Source organism: Ochotona curzoniae, unplaced genomic scaffold, assembly GCF_017591425.1.
Source record: "Ochotona curzoniae isolate NIBS_2020 unplaced genomic scaffold, NIBS_Ocur_1.0 contig_2688, whole genome shotgun sequence".
Lineage (NCBI taxonomy): Eukaryota > Metazoa > Chordata > Mammalia > Lagomorpha > Ochotonidae > Ochotona > Ochotona curzoniae.
The window spans coordinates 15,397,551-15,413,568 of record NW_024465553.1 but is presented as its reverse complement, the minus strand read 5'-3'; the positions used below and the strand labels follow the sequence as shown (position 1 = coordinate 15,413,568).

General features: G+C 45.4%; 2 protein-coding genes across 5 annotated transcripts in view; both read right to left on the bottom strand.

The window, feature by feature from the left end:
- Positions 1-4,197, bottom strand: part of NOXRED1 (NADP dependent oxidoreductase domain containing 1) — a 41,326-nt gene extending 37,129 nt beyond the window's left edge. Inside the window, exons 1-3 of the mRNA XM_040975240.1 lie at positions 4,158-4,197; positions 3,497-3,668; positions 775-974 (exon numbers count right to left, since the gene is read on the bottom strand). Of these exons, the coding sequence (XP_040831174.1) occupies positions 775-974; positions 3,497-3,651 (355 nt within the window). The 5' untranslated portion in view covers positions 3,652-3,668; positions 4,158-4,197. The remainder of the gene's footprint in view (positions 1-774; positions 975-3,496; positions 3,669-4,157) is intronic.
- The window catches only part of VIPAS39 (VPS33B interacting protein, apical-basolateral polarity regulator, spe-39 homolog), a 33,495-nt gene continuing 21,634 nt past the window's right edge, over positions 4,158-16,018 (bottom strand). Inside the window, exons 13-21 of one of the 4 annotated variants that reach the window (XR_005883326.1) lie at positions 15,871-15,946; positions 15,339-15,473; positions 14,704-14,745; positions 14,339-14,428; positions 12,718-12,804; positions 12,096-12,185; positions 11,183-11,287; positions 7,255-7,407; positions 4,158-4,197 (exon numbers count right to left, since the gene is read on the bottom strand). Coding sequence is in view for 2 of the 4 variants with exons in the window: in XM_040975237.1 (XP_040831171.1) it covers positions 7,327-7,407; positions 11,183-11,287; positions 12,096-12,185; positions 12,718-12,804; positions 14,339-14,428; positions 14,704-14,745; positions 15,339-15,473; positions 15,871-15,946 (706 nt within the window). In the remaining 2 variants the exon portion in view is untranslated. Of the gene's footprint in view, positions 4,198-7,094; positions 7,408-9,061; positions 9,943-11,182; positions 11,288-12,095; positions 12,186-12,717; positions 12,805-14,338; positions 14,429-14,703; positions 14,746-15,338; positions 15,474-15,870; positions 15,947-16,018 lie in introns of those variants that run through there. The other 3 variants (XR_005883327.1, XM_040975237.1, XM_040975238.1) reach the window with 3 other exon arrangements.

Genomic DNA, 16,018 nt, shown 5'->3' with positions numbered 1-16,018 from the left:
GGGAGACCCAGATGAAGCTCCTTGTTCCCTGGCTTCAGCCTGTCTCTGCTCTGCCTTTACAGCCATTTGGGGAATGAGCCAGAGGACAGAAAATCTCTCTCTCTAAATCTTTCAAGTAAAATTAATAAATAAATAAAAATCTTTGAAAGAAAAAAAAATTTTAATAAAAATTAAAAAGAAAAACTGTTTGGGAAGCCCAGGCATAACTTCTTCCCTGGCCCTCTGATATGGGATAAGCACCCCAAGAAGAGGTGTAAAGTGCTGCCCCACCATGCCCACCCCCTGAAGTGTAACTTCCCTCCAACACCACACACAGATTTGAAGCACACTGACAAAGGCATACACCCATGTCACTCACACTTCTTTCCAGACCAAAACACTTGCATCTTCCCTGGAAATCCCTTGGGCGCATGTTCTCTGTCCTGCCCAGCATTTTAATGATTTGATTTCACAATGGAAGGATTCTGAGTAACTTTCTGACCCAGTAGGAAGATTTAGGTCTGTGTGGAAAGCATCCCCGTACCAGAGACCCAGTGAGGCCATTCGCCAGGAAGAGTGCGGGGAGAAAGATGGACAGAGAACATGTGAGTGACAGGCAAGTTGTCTGAAGACCTGAGTTTAAAAGCCATCACTGCAGTTTCTGTACAGGTTAGCGAGCTAAAAACCCAGCGTGCTGCATCCCAAGGTTCCTCTCTGAAGGAATGCTTTCAAGACGGCTTCATCAAGCCTCCCCAGCATCGCTGAGCCCTCTTTACATCACACGCTACTCCTCACCCAGGGCCTCTGGCCTCCGAGTGGAGATCCGCAGTCTCTCAGCGGGGAGAGGGACGAGCTGCAGCAGCGCGCGAGCCAGCTGCTTCCCGAGATGGCCACCTCCAATGATGCCCACCTTTAGCTCTTCGTGTTCATCAGCAGCCACGTTCAGTGATGCAGGTGTGATGCCTCCGATACTTTGATTCCCATTTAAGGTTTCTCTGCAGAAGGGAAAGACAGGCTTATACAAGAATATATGCACATACTCCTGCTCTTCCTGTCAACCTCTGGCACTTACCACTCCATCACATGAGGAAACTGGGTGGCACCTGCAGCAATTCTGAGGCATTTGGTCATGTGCTGGGTACCCAGCATCACTAGGGAAAGAAATGCACCCCCTGAATAAACTTTCCAGAAACTAAAGCATAAGCCTTTTCAAAACTTGTTTAAAACATTTTTAGAAAAGCATATTTTGCTGTCTACAACATGTATTTTGCTGTTTTTTAGTTACTTTTTAAAGATTTATTTATTTCAAAGGCACAGTGACAGAGAGAAAAATATTGGTTCACAATCTGAACTTAACTGGCTCCTGGAGTTCTCATAAGGGCTTTTCTTTCACCATACATTGTTGGTTTTCAATTTTTTTTTTTTAATTTAAAAAGCAGATAGATATGTGAAGACAGATCTTCCATCTACTGATTCATTTCCCCCAAATACCTACAATAGCTAAGGTTGGGCCAGGATGAAGTCAGGAGCCAAGAATGCTATCCTGGGCTCCCAGGTGGTGGCAGGGACTGAAGTGTTTGAGCTGTTCTCTGCTGTCTTCACTAACAGGTGAAGATCTTCCTCTCTGGCTCTCTTTGTAAATCTGACTTCCTAATAAAAATAAATAAATCTTTTTTTAAGATTTATTTTATCTGTCATTATTATTCTTTTATTGGAAAGTCAGACTTACAGAGAGAAGGAGAGACAGAGGAAAAGATCTTCCATCTGCTTGTTCACTCCCCAAGTAGCCACAATGGCCAGAGCTGAGCTGATCCATAGTCAGGAGCCAGTAGCTTCTTCCAGGTCTCCTGTATAGATACAGGATCCCAAGGCTTTGGGCCATCCTCTACTGCATTCCCACACTACAAGCAGAGAGTTGACTGGAAAGTAGAGCAGCCAGGATTAGAACTGGCACCCATATGTGATCCTGGAGAAAGCAAAGTAGGATTTTAGCCATTAGGCTACCATGCTGGGCCCCCAAAATAAATAAATCTTAAAAAATTCTCTAAGCTTTCCATAAGCAACACAAGCCATATTCGAGTTAAAAATTCTCTTCTGGGCCTGGTGGCGTGGTCTAATGGCTAAAGTCCTCACCTTGAACACGCCAGGATCCCATATGACACCAGTTCTAATCCCGGCAGCTCCACTTCCCATCCAGCTTCCTGCTTGTGGCCTGGGAAAGCAGTTGAGGACGGCCCAAGGCTTTGGGACCCTGCACCCGAGTGGGAAACCTAGAAAGAAGTTCTTGGTACCCGGCTTCGGATCGACACAGCACCGGCTGTTGCACTCACTTGGGAAGTGAATCATCGGACGGAAGATCTTCCTCTCTGTCTCTCCTCCTCTCTGTATATCTGACTTTGTAATAAAAATAAATAAATCTTAAAAAAAAAAAAGATTCTCTTCTTGCCTGATCCTTCTAAACATAAAATGCCTCCTGGATGTTGCATCCATTGGTTTTTCACCAGTCACCTTGAGTACAAACGAAGCGTTTTTGCATCATCAGTAAACCAATCAACCTTTTCACTCACAGCCTGCCTCCCTGGATACACATATCTACACACACTTTTAAATCAGATCTGGTCCAGGAGTTAATCTGATATCAGAGAAACAAACAAACTTAGAAGTAAAGAAGTCAGGGCCCGGTGCAATAGCTTAATGGTTAAGGTCATCGCCTTGAATGTGCCAGGATCCCATACGGTCACCTGTTCTAATCCTGGCAGATCCACTTCCCATCCAGATGCCTGCTTGTGGCCTGGGAAGGCAGTTGAGGACGGTCTGCCTGCACCTACGTGGGAGACCCAGAAAGAAGTTCCTGGCTCCTGGCTTTGGATCGGCACAGCACCAGCTGTTGTAGTCACTTGGGGAGTGAGTCATCGGATGGAAGGTCTACCTCTCTGTCTCTCCTCCTCTCTGTAATCTGCCTTTCCAATGAAACAAATAAATCTTAAAAAAGAAAAAAAAGAAGAAGTAAAGTCAGATAACTTATGCTCAGGAGAGGCCCAAAATAACAGAATCCAGGAGCCTAACTCTAGTAAGTGGCTCCCCCACAAACTTTTTACTTCTGTTCTAAAGCCACCTCCAAGAACGGTATCAGAAACCCCAAATTAAGATTCCTGTTTTCAAACAAGTCATTTGGCTACAGGGACTGCAGAATACCATGTAGCTTCCCTGTGGCAAACCATTTCACCATCAGACCAGCTTCCAGAGAGAGGACTGATCTCAGAGGCAGCCAAGACACAAGGAAAGGTTAGTCAGCAGCAGTCAAGGATGGCAAGCTCACGGTCCCAAAAAGTGACTATATGGGTGAACAATTACTAAGTCCATCCACCCACTGAAAGGCAATCACTACTCATCCACCACCAATGAGAGCCACAGTTGGACTTCCCTGGCCCTTTGAGACCAGGAGTGGTTGTCACATTGATCTGTTAACATCTGACTTGTCAGCAGTGAGATTATCTATCACACACACCTATCTTACCTCAAAGTATGGACTAGTTTGCACAAGAAGACTGCATGGGCACAGGCTTCGATTGTCAGGCCACGAGAACGGCCCTGCAAATACAGCCAGGAACGGTCTTCCTCTGAAACCCCAGACTCAAACTGCAGGGACTCCAGGTCCTCTAGCATGTCCATCTTCAAGCCATCATCTCCTGCAGGGACAGATACTAATCAAATTGGCTTCCTATCATGGGAGAAGAGGGGGTCTACAGAGGTGCTGTATAGAAGATGAGAGCATGGACACCCAGGTTATAAGCACACATGGCCATGGCCTTCAGCACCTCCCCTTTCAGATTCTGAACTTGGTGGTTCAGGTTGTTGTTCCCTGGATTTATGAAATCTGAGCAGAAACCCAAGGTCATAGCTCTCCTCACAGGCTACAGGCATTCTTCCAAGAAGTGGATTTACACGACCACGGGCTCCACAGGTATTCTGGGGCCAACTCCCTTACAATCCCTCTAGGTTTCCAAAATAGGAATGAACACATAGGACCACATTCCAAAGCAATTCTTCCCTTAGACTACACTGTTGCCCATAGGGAAAAGTGTGAATTATAACTGGCCCCTTGTCTACAGCAGAGACATCTGATATTTTAGAATATAAGCTGGAGATGCAGAAACCATCCGCTGAACATCTCCTACCCCACACAGAGACGACGCGCTCTTCTCAGTCCTCCAGGTCCTGGCAGGTAAGAATCACATTTCAGAGAATTACTCAAGAATGTTGTCATTGTGACACCTTAGCAACCAGATGACTGTCTCTGAATCTAAAAGGGGACAGGCTACCTACAGGATTCCTGACTTGAACATGAGGCCACACATGGCTTTTACTCAACAAGCTAATCTTTCACCTGCAAGTGCCAGCATCCCCTGTGGGCACCGATTCAGGTCCTAGCTGCTTTACTTCAGATCTAGCTCTCTCCTGATGAGCCTGGGAAAGCAGTAGGAATTGCCCACTACCTTGGGAACCTGCACACACATGGGAGACCTGCAAAAAGCTCCTGGCTTCTGGCTTCCAATTGGTTTAGCTCTGTCACTGCACTGTTTGAGGAGTGAATCAATAGATGGAAGATCTTTCTCTAAGTTTGCCTTTCAAATAAAAATAAATCTTTATAAATATTCAGTGTCTCTAGGCTTTTTGCTCCCCTTAATAATTAGAATTTCACATTGTGTCCATTCGTAAAGTGAATCAACAAATGGAAGAGTTCTCTGTCTTCATAAATCTTTATAAAAATTCAGTATCTCCAAGCTTTTTTTCTTAACAATTCAACTCTCAGGGGCTCCAGTTGTGCAATTGGTTAGCGCGTGGTACTTATATGACAATTCGACTCTCAAACAGATTTAAGTGGTTCTTGAATTCTAACTCCTTCTACTCAAGAAAGTTATAATCAATTTTATAGTAATGGCAAGGCTGAGATCAGGATTCAAATACATTCATCTTAGTAACTTCCTTGTTAACTATTGCTTTTTTTTTCTTAAATGCTGAGGGAAAATTCACATAGCAAAAAATTAACCGTTTCATTAATATGAAAGACAGAGAGGGAGAGACATTTTCTAGTTTCTAACTCCTCAAACAGCCTGCTAAAGTCAGGGCTGTGCCAGGCCAATACCAGGAACCAAGAACTCCCATTCAGGTCTCCCATGAAGATGGTGGGGCCCAGGTACACAGGTCATCATCTGCTGCCTCTCAAGCACATTAGTAAGGGGTTAGAAAGTGTACAACAGCTCATGTACTCCGCCATGGGATGCAGCCATCATCATCAGTGGCTAAATCAGCTGTACCACAATATTTGCCCCCCAGTTTGGCTATTACTAGTTACTTCATTTCTTTTTTTTTTTAAAGATTTATTTTTATTATTTTTTTTTTATTGGAAAGGCGGATATACAGAGAGGAGAGACAGAGAGGAAGATCTTCCATCCGATGATTCACTCCCCAAGTGAGCCGCAACGGGCCGATACTATGCCGATCCGAAGCCAGGAGCCTCTTCCGGGTTTCCCACGCGGGTGCAGGGTCCCAAAGCTTTGGGCCGTCCTCAACTGCTTTCCCAGGCCACAGGCAGGGAGCTGGAAGGGAAGCGGGGCTGCCGGGATTAGAACCGGCGCCCATATGGGATCCCGGGCGTGCAAGGCGAGGACTTAACCACTTGCGCCACCGCGCCGGGCCCAAGTTACTTCATTTCTTTTAAAAGTTATCTAATGGGCCCAGAATCATAGCCTAGTGGCCAAAATCCTCACCTTGCATGCACCAGAACCCCATGTGAGTGCCAGTTTGTATCCTGGCTGCTCCACTTCCCATTCAACTTCCTGCTTGTTGCCTGGGAAAGCAGTTGAGGACAGCCCAAGGCCCTGCACCCACGTGGGAAACCCAGAAGCTCCTGGCTCTTGGCTTTGGATCAGCTCAGCATCAACTGTTGTGGCCAATTGGGACAGTGAACCAGTGGATGGAAGACCTTTCTTTCAGTCTCTGCTTTTCCTTTTAAGTCTGCCTTTTCAATAAAAATAATCTTTAAAAAAAAAAACGTTATTAGTTTATTCATTCATTCATTCAAAAGGCAACAGAGAATTTGAAAGATCCTTCTCTCCACTGTCTCACTCCTCAGATGGGTATAAACGGTAGCCAGGGCTGGGCCCAGCTAAAGCCAGAAGCCAAGAACTCTACCCTGGCTTCCTGCACGGGACCCAGCTACTTGAGCTGTCATCTCTCTATTGCCTTCCCAGGTAGATCACTGGAAGACAGATTCAAAGCAGTGCTGCCAGAACTTGAACCTGTACTCTGATTTGGGATGCTGGAATCACAAGCAGTGGTTTAACACACTATGTAATAAGGCTGGTCCTCCAAAATTAGCTACTTTAAAGTGAACAATTCAGTCATACATTAAGAATATCATGCAGGGCCTGGCGTGGTAGCCTAGAAGCTAAAGTCCTTGCCTTAAACGCACCAGAATCCCATATGGGCACAGGTTCTAATCCTGGCAAACTGCTTCCCATCCAGCTCCCTGCTTGTGGCCTGGGAAAGTAACCGAGGATGGCCCAAAGCTCTGGACCCTACACCCACATGGGAGACCTGGTGGAAGAGGCTCCTGGCTTTGGATCAGCACAGCTCCAGCCATTGTGGCTGCTTGGGGAGTGAACCAACGGATGGAAGATCTCTGTCTCTCCTACTCTCTGTATATCTGCGTTTCCAATAAAAACAAAACAAATGTTTAAAAAATTTTTTTTAAATAAAAACTAAGCAAGGTCTTTAAAAAAAAAAGATACTGGGACTGGAGTAGTGGCCTAGTGGCAAAAGTCTTCACCTTGAATGCATTGGGATCCCATATAGGCACCAGTTCTAACCCTAGTAGCTCCACTTTCCATCCAGCTACCTGCTTGTGGCCTGGGAAAGCAGTTGAGGATGGTCCAAAGCTTTGGGACCCTGCACCCGTGTGGGATACTCAGAAGAAGTTCCTGGATCCTGGCTTCGGATCGGCATAGCATCGGCCGTTGTGCTCACTTGGGGAATGAATCATTGGATGAAAGGTCTTCCTCTCTGACTCTCCTCTTTCTGTATATCTGACTTAGTGATAAAAATAAAATAAATCTTAAAAAAAAAAGATTTATTAAAAAAAAAAGATACTGTTAAAAAAAAAATGTCATGCAAACACTCTTCAGCTAGTTCTAAAACTTTTCTCACTTTTCAAAAGGATCTCCTTTCTCACTCCCAGCCCGTGAAAACATAATCTTCTGTCTATGGATTTACCTAGTTTAGATTATTTCACAGAAATGGAATCACAGAGGGGTCACCACAGTGGTACAGTAAGTTAGGCCCCACCTATGACACAAGCATCCCAGGTTGGGGTTCAGGTTCAAGTCCTTGCTGTTGTACTTCTGATCTGGCTCCCTGCTGATGTGCCTGGGGAAGCAGCAGAGGAGGGTTTGATTAGGGTTCCTGCTACTCACGTGGGGAGTTGGAGTTCCTGGTCCCCAGCTTCAGCCACGTCTGGCTGATAAGGGAAGTAAACCAGCAGACGGTAGATCTCTCTTCCCCTCGCTTTCCTTGTCTTTGTCACTCTCTATGTGCCTTTCAAATAATAAAATACATTTTAGAAAAATAAATGGAATTATATAATACTTATACATGACTAATGTCTGGCTTCTTAAACCCCTGAATAGGAGGGTATTTACCACACTCAGTCTCTCTGAAAACAGTCTGCAGCACTTGAATTGGCAAGAAATACTTCTTTAAAAATTATTTTTTATATTGTTCACATAGCTGAGAGGAATGCATGTCTATGTGAACCTCTGATTACAGATGGAACCGTCAAGGTGTGAAGGTGGGTGGGATGAATGGTTCATTTCTTTGTTTCCTTCCTCCTGAAGAAGCACCTCTTTAAACTGAAACAGTGGGGTGCTCAACCTCGCATTGAGTGATGCTTCCTGTTCCAAAGGAAAGAGGAACTAAAAACCTCCCAGATCAGCACAACGCACGCAGCACAGTTAACTGCATAGACTGCCCTTCTTTGTCTATTTCTCGTTTAGGGTAAGCCACAAGAGAGATTTTGGGATAGGAGTTTTTCAGGTTCATGACTAAGGCCACCAGGTTCTCCAACAGAACATCCTAGCATCTACTCATTCTCGTTTTATATCCATCTTCCCTTTGCCTCTGCCTGCCTTATGGATTTAAGCTCCACCACAAGGCATGAAGATGACTCCCTTATACAGACCACCACACCTGAGCAAGGTCAAATCTCTGTAGTGAACCACACATACCGGATTAGATTATTACATTCATATTTCTAACGGTTATGCACTTATGAATGAACTCTAAATGACAAGGAAGTTATTTCTATGCGTTTGAAGATGGACCAATGAATCTAGCAAATTAAATTATGCATCCGACAGCAAGGATGTTCAGGAAATAAACTATGAAGCTACCTAGAGTTAAAGTGGAAGAGCAGAAGCTAGAGTCTGGGGGCTGACATTATAATGATGTGTATTAAACTGCTGCTTGCAATGTCAGCATCCCATATGAGTGCTGGTTCGAATCCTGGTTGTTCCACTTCCAATACAGCTCCCTGCTAAGGTGCCTGGGAAAGCAGTGGAAAATAATCCATGTGCTTGGGCCCCTGTCATCCACATGGGAGACCTGGATGGAACTTCAGGCTCCTTATTTTTGATTGGCCCAGCCCTGGATGTTCTAGCCATAGGGAGAAAACCAGTGGATAGAAGCTCTTTCTCTCTCTACTCTTCCCACAGGTACAGAGTCCTCCGAGCTCTGACATAACCATGCCTTCATATTGCATACAATAGGTCCAAACAGAAAAGGAGACTCACCCAACACCACTCAGCTTGTTAGTGAGAGCAGTGAGAAAAGGTAGGCCTTTTCTCTTCTGGCTCAGTGCTCTTTGCTAACCATGCAGCCCTGTTTGGCCAGAGGCACCGTGACTCCGCAACCCGTCACGAGAGGCTAGACTGGTTAATGCAATCACTGAGGCAGACCTGTAAGGGTCCCAAGAAATTGAGCAATACTTTCACCATTCTGCACAAAACAACAGGGAAGAGAAGACTCCAAGGAAGCAACCGCTTTATTAGGAGTCCAGGCATGTCAGGAAGACCCAAGTCAGTCACCCAGAAGACAGTCCCATTATAGAATATTCTCTCCATAGCCGATTGTGAGAATAAAATCTCCATCTAAATATTCCAAGAGGCGCTGCTGAGTTTCGCCCAGGGGAAACTTGTGATGAAACAGTAAGAGTTCTGCCCTAAGAACTCTTTAGCACTGTAGAATCTCAGATTAGGGGCTTGGGACAGAAATAGAGAAACAAAAGAGGTCATCTCAGTGGGCAGGTGAGAGATGAACTCTGCTTTTGGGCAGAGAGCAGACACAGCCTGCCGGGCAATGGCTTTCACCTATGGAGGACTAGCAGCCTGGTGTGAGGGTCCCCACTGGCTGTGCTTATGATTTTCCTTGGAAGGTACAGTCATTCATTCAGAGCAGAGCTGCCAATGTCCAGCACCAAGTCCTGGATTCCAGTTGGCTGAGTGGAATGCAGTGGCCACCTTGTTGGCATCTGTACCTCTTAGTCTGGGTGACTTCCTTTCTGGAGCAGTCATCTTTCTCAGATCAGGAGAAATCTTAGCCCAACACAGGCCCAACTCACAAATCACTCCCACCTTCACATGAGCACCAGGTGGAGAGAATCTTTCTCATGAGCCGAAGCCTGGCTCTTGGGTGATGTCCCTCGGACAGCAAGTCAATCTGCAGCTCCCCATGCCCAGGTGCTGGTTTCTGTCCTGGGAGCAGCAGGCACTGCCTGCTGACAGCTCCATGAGATGTGATGGTGCTGCTCACTCCAAGAGGAGCTATGTCTGTCTTCACAAGCAGGGAATGAAGAAGCAAGGCCAGTTTCAGGGTAACTAATGCTACTTAATTCTTCCATCGAATTTGCTGTGGAAAGATCAGATAGTGAAGGGATGTGATCAGTTTCTACTTTTCTCTAAAGAAAGGCAGTAGGAATACAACAAAACAAGCCCATCGCTTAGTAATGAAAGAGAAAGGAAAAGGAAAGACAGCGGTTCAGCATATCTGAAATGTGAACTAAGGTACCCACGTGCCACATCACAGTGCCTGGGTTTCACGCCTGGATCTGACGCCTACCCAGCTTCTTGCCAGTGCAGACCCTCGTCATCAGTGACCCTGGAGTTAATCAGTAAACAGCACCTCTGCCTCTCAAATGGAAAAATGTGAAGATGTAAGAAAAAAAAATTCTTTTTAGGAAAAGAACAGAAAAAAGAATCTCAGAAGATTTTTAAAAATATTTAAGACGGGTAAGGAGCGGAGAGACAGAGTAATACTACTTCTTCCAGTTTGTTCTCCAAATACCACAATAGCCAGGATTTCCTGGGCCAAAGCCACAGCCAGCACTTCAATCCCCATCTCGCACATGGGTGGCAGGAACCTATGTACTGAAGGCATCACAGTCCCTCCAAGGGTCTGCAGTGGCGGGAAGCTGCAGCCAGGAGCTGGGGCCAGTTCCTGAACCCAGGAATTCCAAATGGGAGGCGGGTGTCTCAACATAAGTCTTAATGGCTAGGCTAAACAATGTCCCAGTAAATCTTTTCTTAGTAAGTGGGATGCATTAAATACCTATTCCATATTTTACAGGATGACAAATACAAGGCACCTACCCTGACTCTGCCTTCCTTAGGATTTACTAGCTACAGATGATCCCAGTGCAGTCCAGAAATACCCAAGAGGAAATTGAGTTCCATGTTAACAAAAAACTTAATAATTTCATGCGATGACAGATCAACCAGCTATGTTTCTCAAAGAGCTGAAGTCTATTTCATCCACTTCTTATTTCCAACAGGTAGGTCATATGTCTCCCTGGTGATGAATATCCTGGAAATTCTGAAGCTAGAACTTTTTAATATTTTTTCCAGTACTTAGTGCCCCATGAGACAGCTTAATGAGCACAGAATGAAAGTTCAACCCAGGACTGAGGTTTCAAATTATACTTTTGCTGTCCCAGATTTCAGAATAGTTTTTGCTGCTCACAGCAGTACATCTGGCCCCTCCTCGACCAGCGGGCCTTATCTGCACGAGGTTGGGCTAACTGCCATCCTGCCCAGGCCTGATGCACGGGCGCTCTCGTGAGACTGCTTAGGGATCAGCTCATGCTGCTCACCACGCTGCTGAGGATGGCCTCGATCTTCTGCTCCTCTGCAGATCCCTTATCGACCTTACTCCTGTAAGCCACCAACTGCTGACGGTCCTTCAGTTCCCGGCACGTCTGCAAAGCAAAAATCAACAACAAATACAACCGACAGTGAGCCTTCTTCACGAGACACTATTTGTTTTTGTCACTATCTCTTTGACTCAAAGCTGATAGGGACTAAGAGTCAAGAGTGGGATAACGCATGTGTGTGAGAAAGAACTCAGAGAGACAGAAAAGTACTCACAGAGGGGCCAACATTGTGCGCATGCGCTGTGCTAAGCTGCTGATAGGAATGCTGGCATCTCCTCTCAGCACCGGTTTGAGTTTCAGCTGCTCCATTTCCTATCTAGCTCCCTCGTTAATGTGCACGTGAGGGCAATGAAAGACGGCCACGGGATTGGGCCTAAGCCACAGTGTGTGAGGCCTGAGTGAAGTTTCAGGCTCTGGGCTTTGGTCTGGCCCAGCTCTGGCTCTTGCAGCTATTTAGGGAGTCAGCCAACGGACAGATCTCTCTCTAAGAGAGAGAGACAGAGAGAGAGAGAGAGAGAGAGAGAGAAAGAGAGAGAGAGAGAGAGAGAGAGAGAGAGAGAGAGAGAGTGTGTAACTCTGCGTTTCAAATAAATCTTTTTTAAAAAACTGTCCAAAGAACTTAATGTCTGAGCTCATACAGTATTTGATACGAATTCTCAGAGTACAAGTTCTAAAAGTACATAGAAACCAAAATGCTGAGAAAATATTGCAGGAGTGCTGGTCACCAAACTACCTCTTAGCAGACGATCTCATCCATCCAGCTGACGGCAATACCCCAGGATCTAGGCCAGAGGATGCTGTGAACACTCACTCCCCTCTGAGCATATAACTCAGGTTTCTCACAAGGACTCACATCAATGACGACATCATGGCACTTGAACTTGGTGGCTAGGTTCAACTTTGTGTCTACATCTTCCACTAGATTGATGTATTCCTGTAGCACCTGTGGGAGAAGGTCATTCTGATTAATAATTCCCTGACCCATAAAGCACAGAGCCCTATAAAGTAGAACAAATCCTTGAGAAGGCTAAACATGAAGATGTCCACTGGACATGTATGGTTCCCTCCCATCATCAACCACAGGGCAGGTTCTGCAATGGGACATGCTGAGACACCAGGCAGGACTTCCATGCTGCCTAAGAGAGAAGGTGCACTTTCTTCCTCCTCCTCCTAGAGCGAGATACACATGCCAGTGATGGCCATGGTCCAGCTCTGAATCAGTACTGTGCCCGAGGCTCGCACACAACCTTCCTCCAAGACCTCCTTTTGTACCATCTGGACTGCACATCACTACTACTCAGTCAAAACACAAAAAGTCTGGCTTCCTTCTACAAGCAGAAAGACCCCGGGAAGCCCTTGTGCTATCTTTTAGGGAAAAGCAGAACAGGAAAGGACTCTCGTCACAGACTAGTGTCAATAAAATCTAGGCCTCTTGGAGTATTCTGCTCCCTCCTAATTTTTTAAGGAACCATTACCTGGACAGGAGCATTGTTTTTATGTAGAATTTCCACAACTCGATGGAAGCCAATGGGTGCTCTCTTCTTGGTATAACCCAGCCAGTTCTGAAAAGGGAAGATGGGCAGCAGTAGGACAGACATCTGGAACATACTCTGAGTTAATCTCTGTTTTAGGGTCAGACCAGAATAAACGGAAGCAGGGTAGAGAAAGGAGGGTAAGACTTATAGAAATGATGAGAAATGAACTTCCAGGAAAGCCAAGGGACTTGAGAGGCTAGGGGAAAAAAAGTTAAAGGTAAGAATTAAATTCTTTTTTTTTAAAGATTTATTTATTTTTATTACAAAGTCAGATATACAGAGAGGAGGAGAGACAGAGAGGAAGATCTTCTGTCCGATGATTCACTCCCCAAGTGAGCGCCAACAGCCAGTGCTGTGCCGATCCAGAGCCAGGAGCCAGGAAATTCCTCCAGGTCTCCTACATAGGTGCAGGATCCCAAAGCACTGGGCCATCCTCGACTGCTTTCCCAGGCCACAAGCAGGGTGGGAAGTGGAGTTGCTGGGATCTGAACCAGCGCCCATATGGGATCCCAGCGCGTTCAAGGTGAGGACTTTAGCTGCCAGGCCATGCCGCTGGGCCCAAGAATTAAATTCTTAGGGGGCCAGCATTGTGGCATAAGGGGTTAAGCCACGCAAGGCAGCCCATGTTGGTACCGGTTCAACTTCCAGCTGCTGCACTTCACAGTCAACTACCTGCTAAATGTGCCTGGAAAAGCAAGGAAAGATGACCCAAGTACTCAGGCACCCACGTGAACCCAGAAGCAGCTCCTGACTCCTGCTTTGGCCTGGCCCAGAACTGCCATTGTGACTAATTGAGGAAGGAACCAAATGGGAGATCTCTCTTACATCCTCTCTCCCTCTTTGCTAACTCTGCCTTTAAAAACAAATCCTTAAAACAAAACTGAGGAGTAGGTGCTGTGGTTCAAATTGTAGGTCACTGCTTGGACAGCCTGCTGGTTGAGTCTCCTGCTGCTCAGCCTCCCATCCAATGTCCTGCTAATGGGCCTTGTCAGGCAGTTTAATGGCTCAAGTGCTTGGACCCTGCCACTCACAGGAGATCCAGATGGAATTCCCAGCTCTCTCTCTCTGTTGTTCTGCCTTTCCAATCGTTTTTTTTTTTTTAATTGTTTTAATGTGAAACAGTAGAGACATGACAACAAATGCAATGTAAAATCCTTGACTGGATCCTGACAGGAAATATAAAAACAGCTATAAAGAATTAAATATGGACTATATATGGTAATATTATTGTACTTTATTACCACGAAAAAATACACTAACTGGGAAATACACTAAGTGTGTAAGGGGGGGAAATTCCAATGTCCCAGTGTCTGTAATTTACCGTTAAATAATTCAGGGGAAAAAAAATACCATGTGGATAGAAAAAAAGAGAGCTAATCTGGCAAAAATGTTAATAAATTACTGAAGAAGGCATGGACAGAGGGGGCTTATTACACTATTTTTTCAACTTTTTTTAGGCTTGAAATTTTGGAAAACAACTTGGAAGAAAAATGTAAATGGGTAAACGGAAGTTACGAAATGGTGTGGTGATCCTTTTCTCTGCAGCACCACCTGCACCCACCTTTGTGGTGAAGAGGGCATCTATGTCCTGCCAGGCTCGAAGCTTAGCACGGGCAGCCAGAGCCGTCAGCACATACTGTTTGTCTGGGATCTAGAGTGTAGAGATCAAGAAAAACACAGAGAGGTGCCTGAGAAATGTTTTAAAAAGACAAGTCCCTAATTCCCAAATCCAGCACTGCTATAAGCCCTTCACCCATTGTCCTCTCTCCTCCCTCAGAGACTCACTCCTTTCTACCTGTAACTCGACTATCGAAGGATCTACCATTACAGAGTTACAGGGCAACATCTACTCCCTATTTTCATAAAGCACTGACAAATTCGTGAAACTTATAAACTGTTGTAAAACACTGGCCAATTCACACCCACCTTGAAGGTCTTCTTTAGGTTGGCAGGGCTGCTGAAAGTGCCCTAGAACAAAAATGAAAAAGAAAGCGCAGTGGGAGTGACCTTGCCATCTCCTGCCCAATCTCACACTTCTCTTTTTCATGACAAGACTTTTATATGTCACTCTGTAACCATTTCACTCAGAAATAAAAGAAAATATCCATCAATCTAATAAGGCAGCACTATAATCTAAAGAACTGGATTAATCCACATGGTACTTGCTCTGACTTTCTGACTCTAGTAGGAGGAAATATCTGCCTGTGACTATTTAATCCAAAGATCTTTTTAAAAATCTGTTTCAAAATGCATCTGCAGCGACCTGACACCCCGCTGCTCCATGCTATGCCACGCCAATCCTTCTGAAATCAAGGACTTTGACACAGTCTGCCACCAGTAACAGATCAACATGCTACGCTAGTGTGCTGGTTCACCAAACCATATAAACCCTGACTACTCCATTTTTCCTCTTGGCTCCACCTTGCTAAGAGCCAGAGGAACTTTTGGGTGGATTACTGTGAAGTACGGGCACAGCTAGTTAGTAGAGTACACCCAATCCTGGATGTGAACTGTGTCCTGCAGTGAGAGCCTGTGGGGTCTCCCTCGTCCTGTGCTCGTACCTCTGCCTCGGTGTAGTGATAGAAGCAGGAGTAGAAGAGTGTCGTCACCAGCGGCATGTTGAGGATGGAAGCCTTGCGGGGATGCTTTCGGAAAATTTCAGTCTGTCCTGCGGATTCCAGGTGTCGGTCATTTGCCTGTGTGGAGTGAGCCAAGGGGGAGAAAAGAAAACACGATGTCCACAGAGGAGAGGCCAGAAAAAAAGCTTTAATAACATAGCAATTCTTTTTCCCATTCCAGACATGAAGCAAAGGTGAGAAGAAATGAGCTAGGGTAACTCCAGAGGAGTTTAAAATCCATGAAGAGGCTAGAGAAGTGATGATGATGGAGAGAAGTGATGATGAAGATTTGGGAGGATGGAGAAATAATTTCAGGTTAACAGCAGGTTAAGAAGGAAATGGATGGCTAGGATCAATGGGGCAGGGGGCTATGGTATAAAGAAAATGACAGGGTTTACACACTGAAACAATAAACCAGAGGCTGAATGGACCAAGCCCAGACAGGGAAACAGGAAACAGAGGTGAGGTGTCTAACCTCAATAATGATCTGCCGTTCCAGGAGTGTGTAATGGTCTTTAATGTGTGCAGAATCTTCGGCTGAAAACGGCAAGCTGGCACAGGGTCAGACAGGAAACAGATCCAATTAAACCAAATCACTCATGTACGCATAGTAAGTTCAAAAT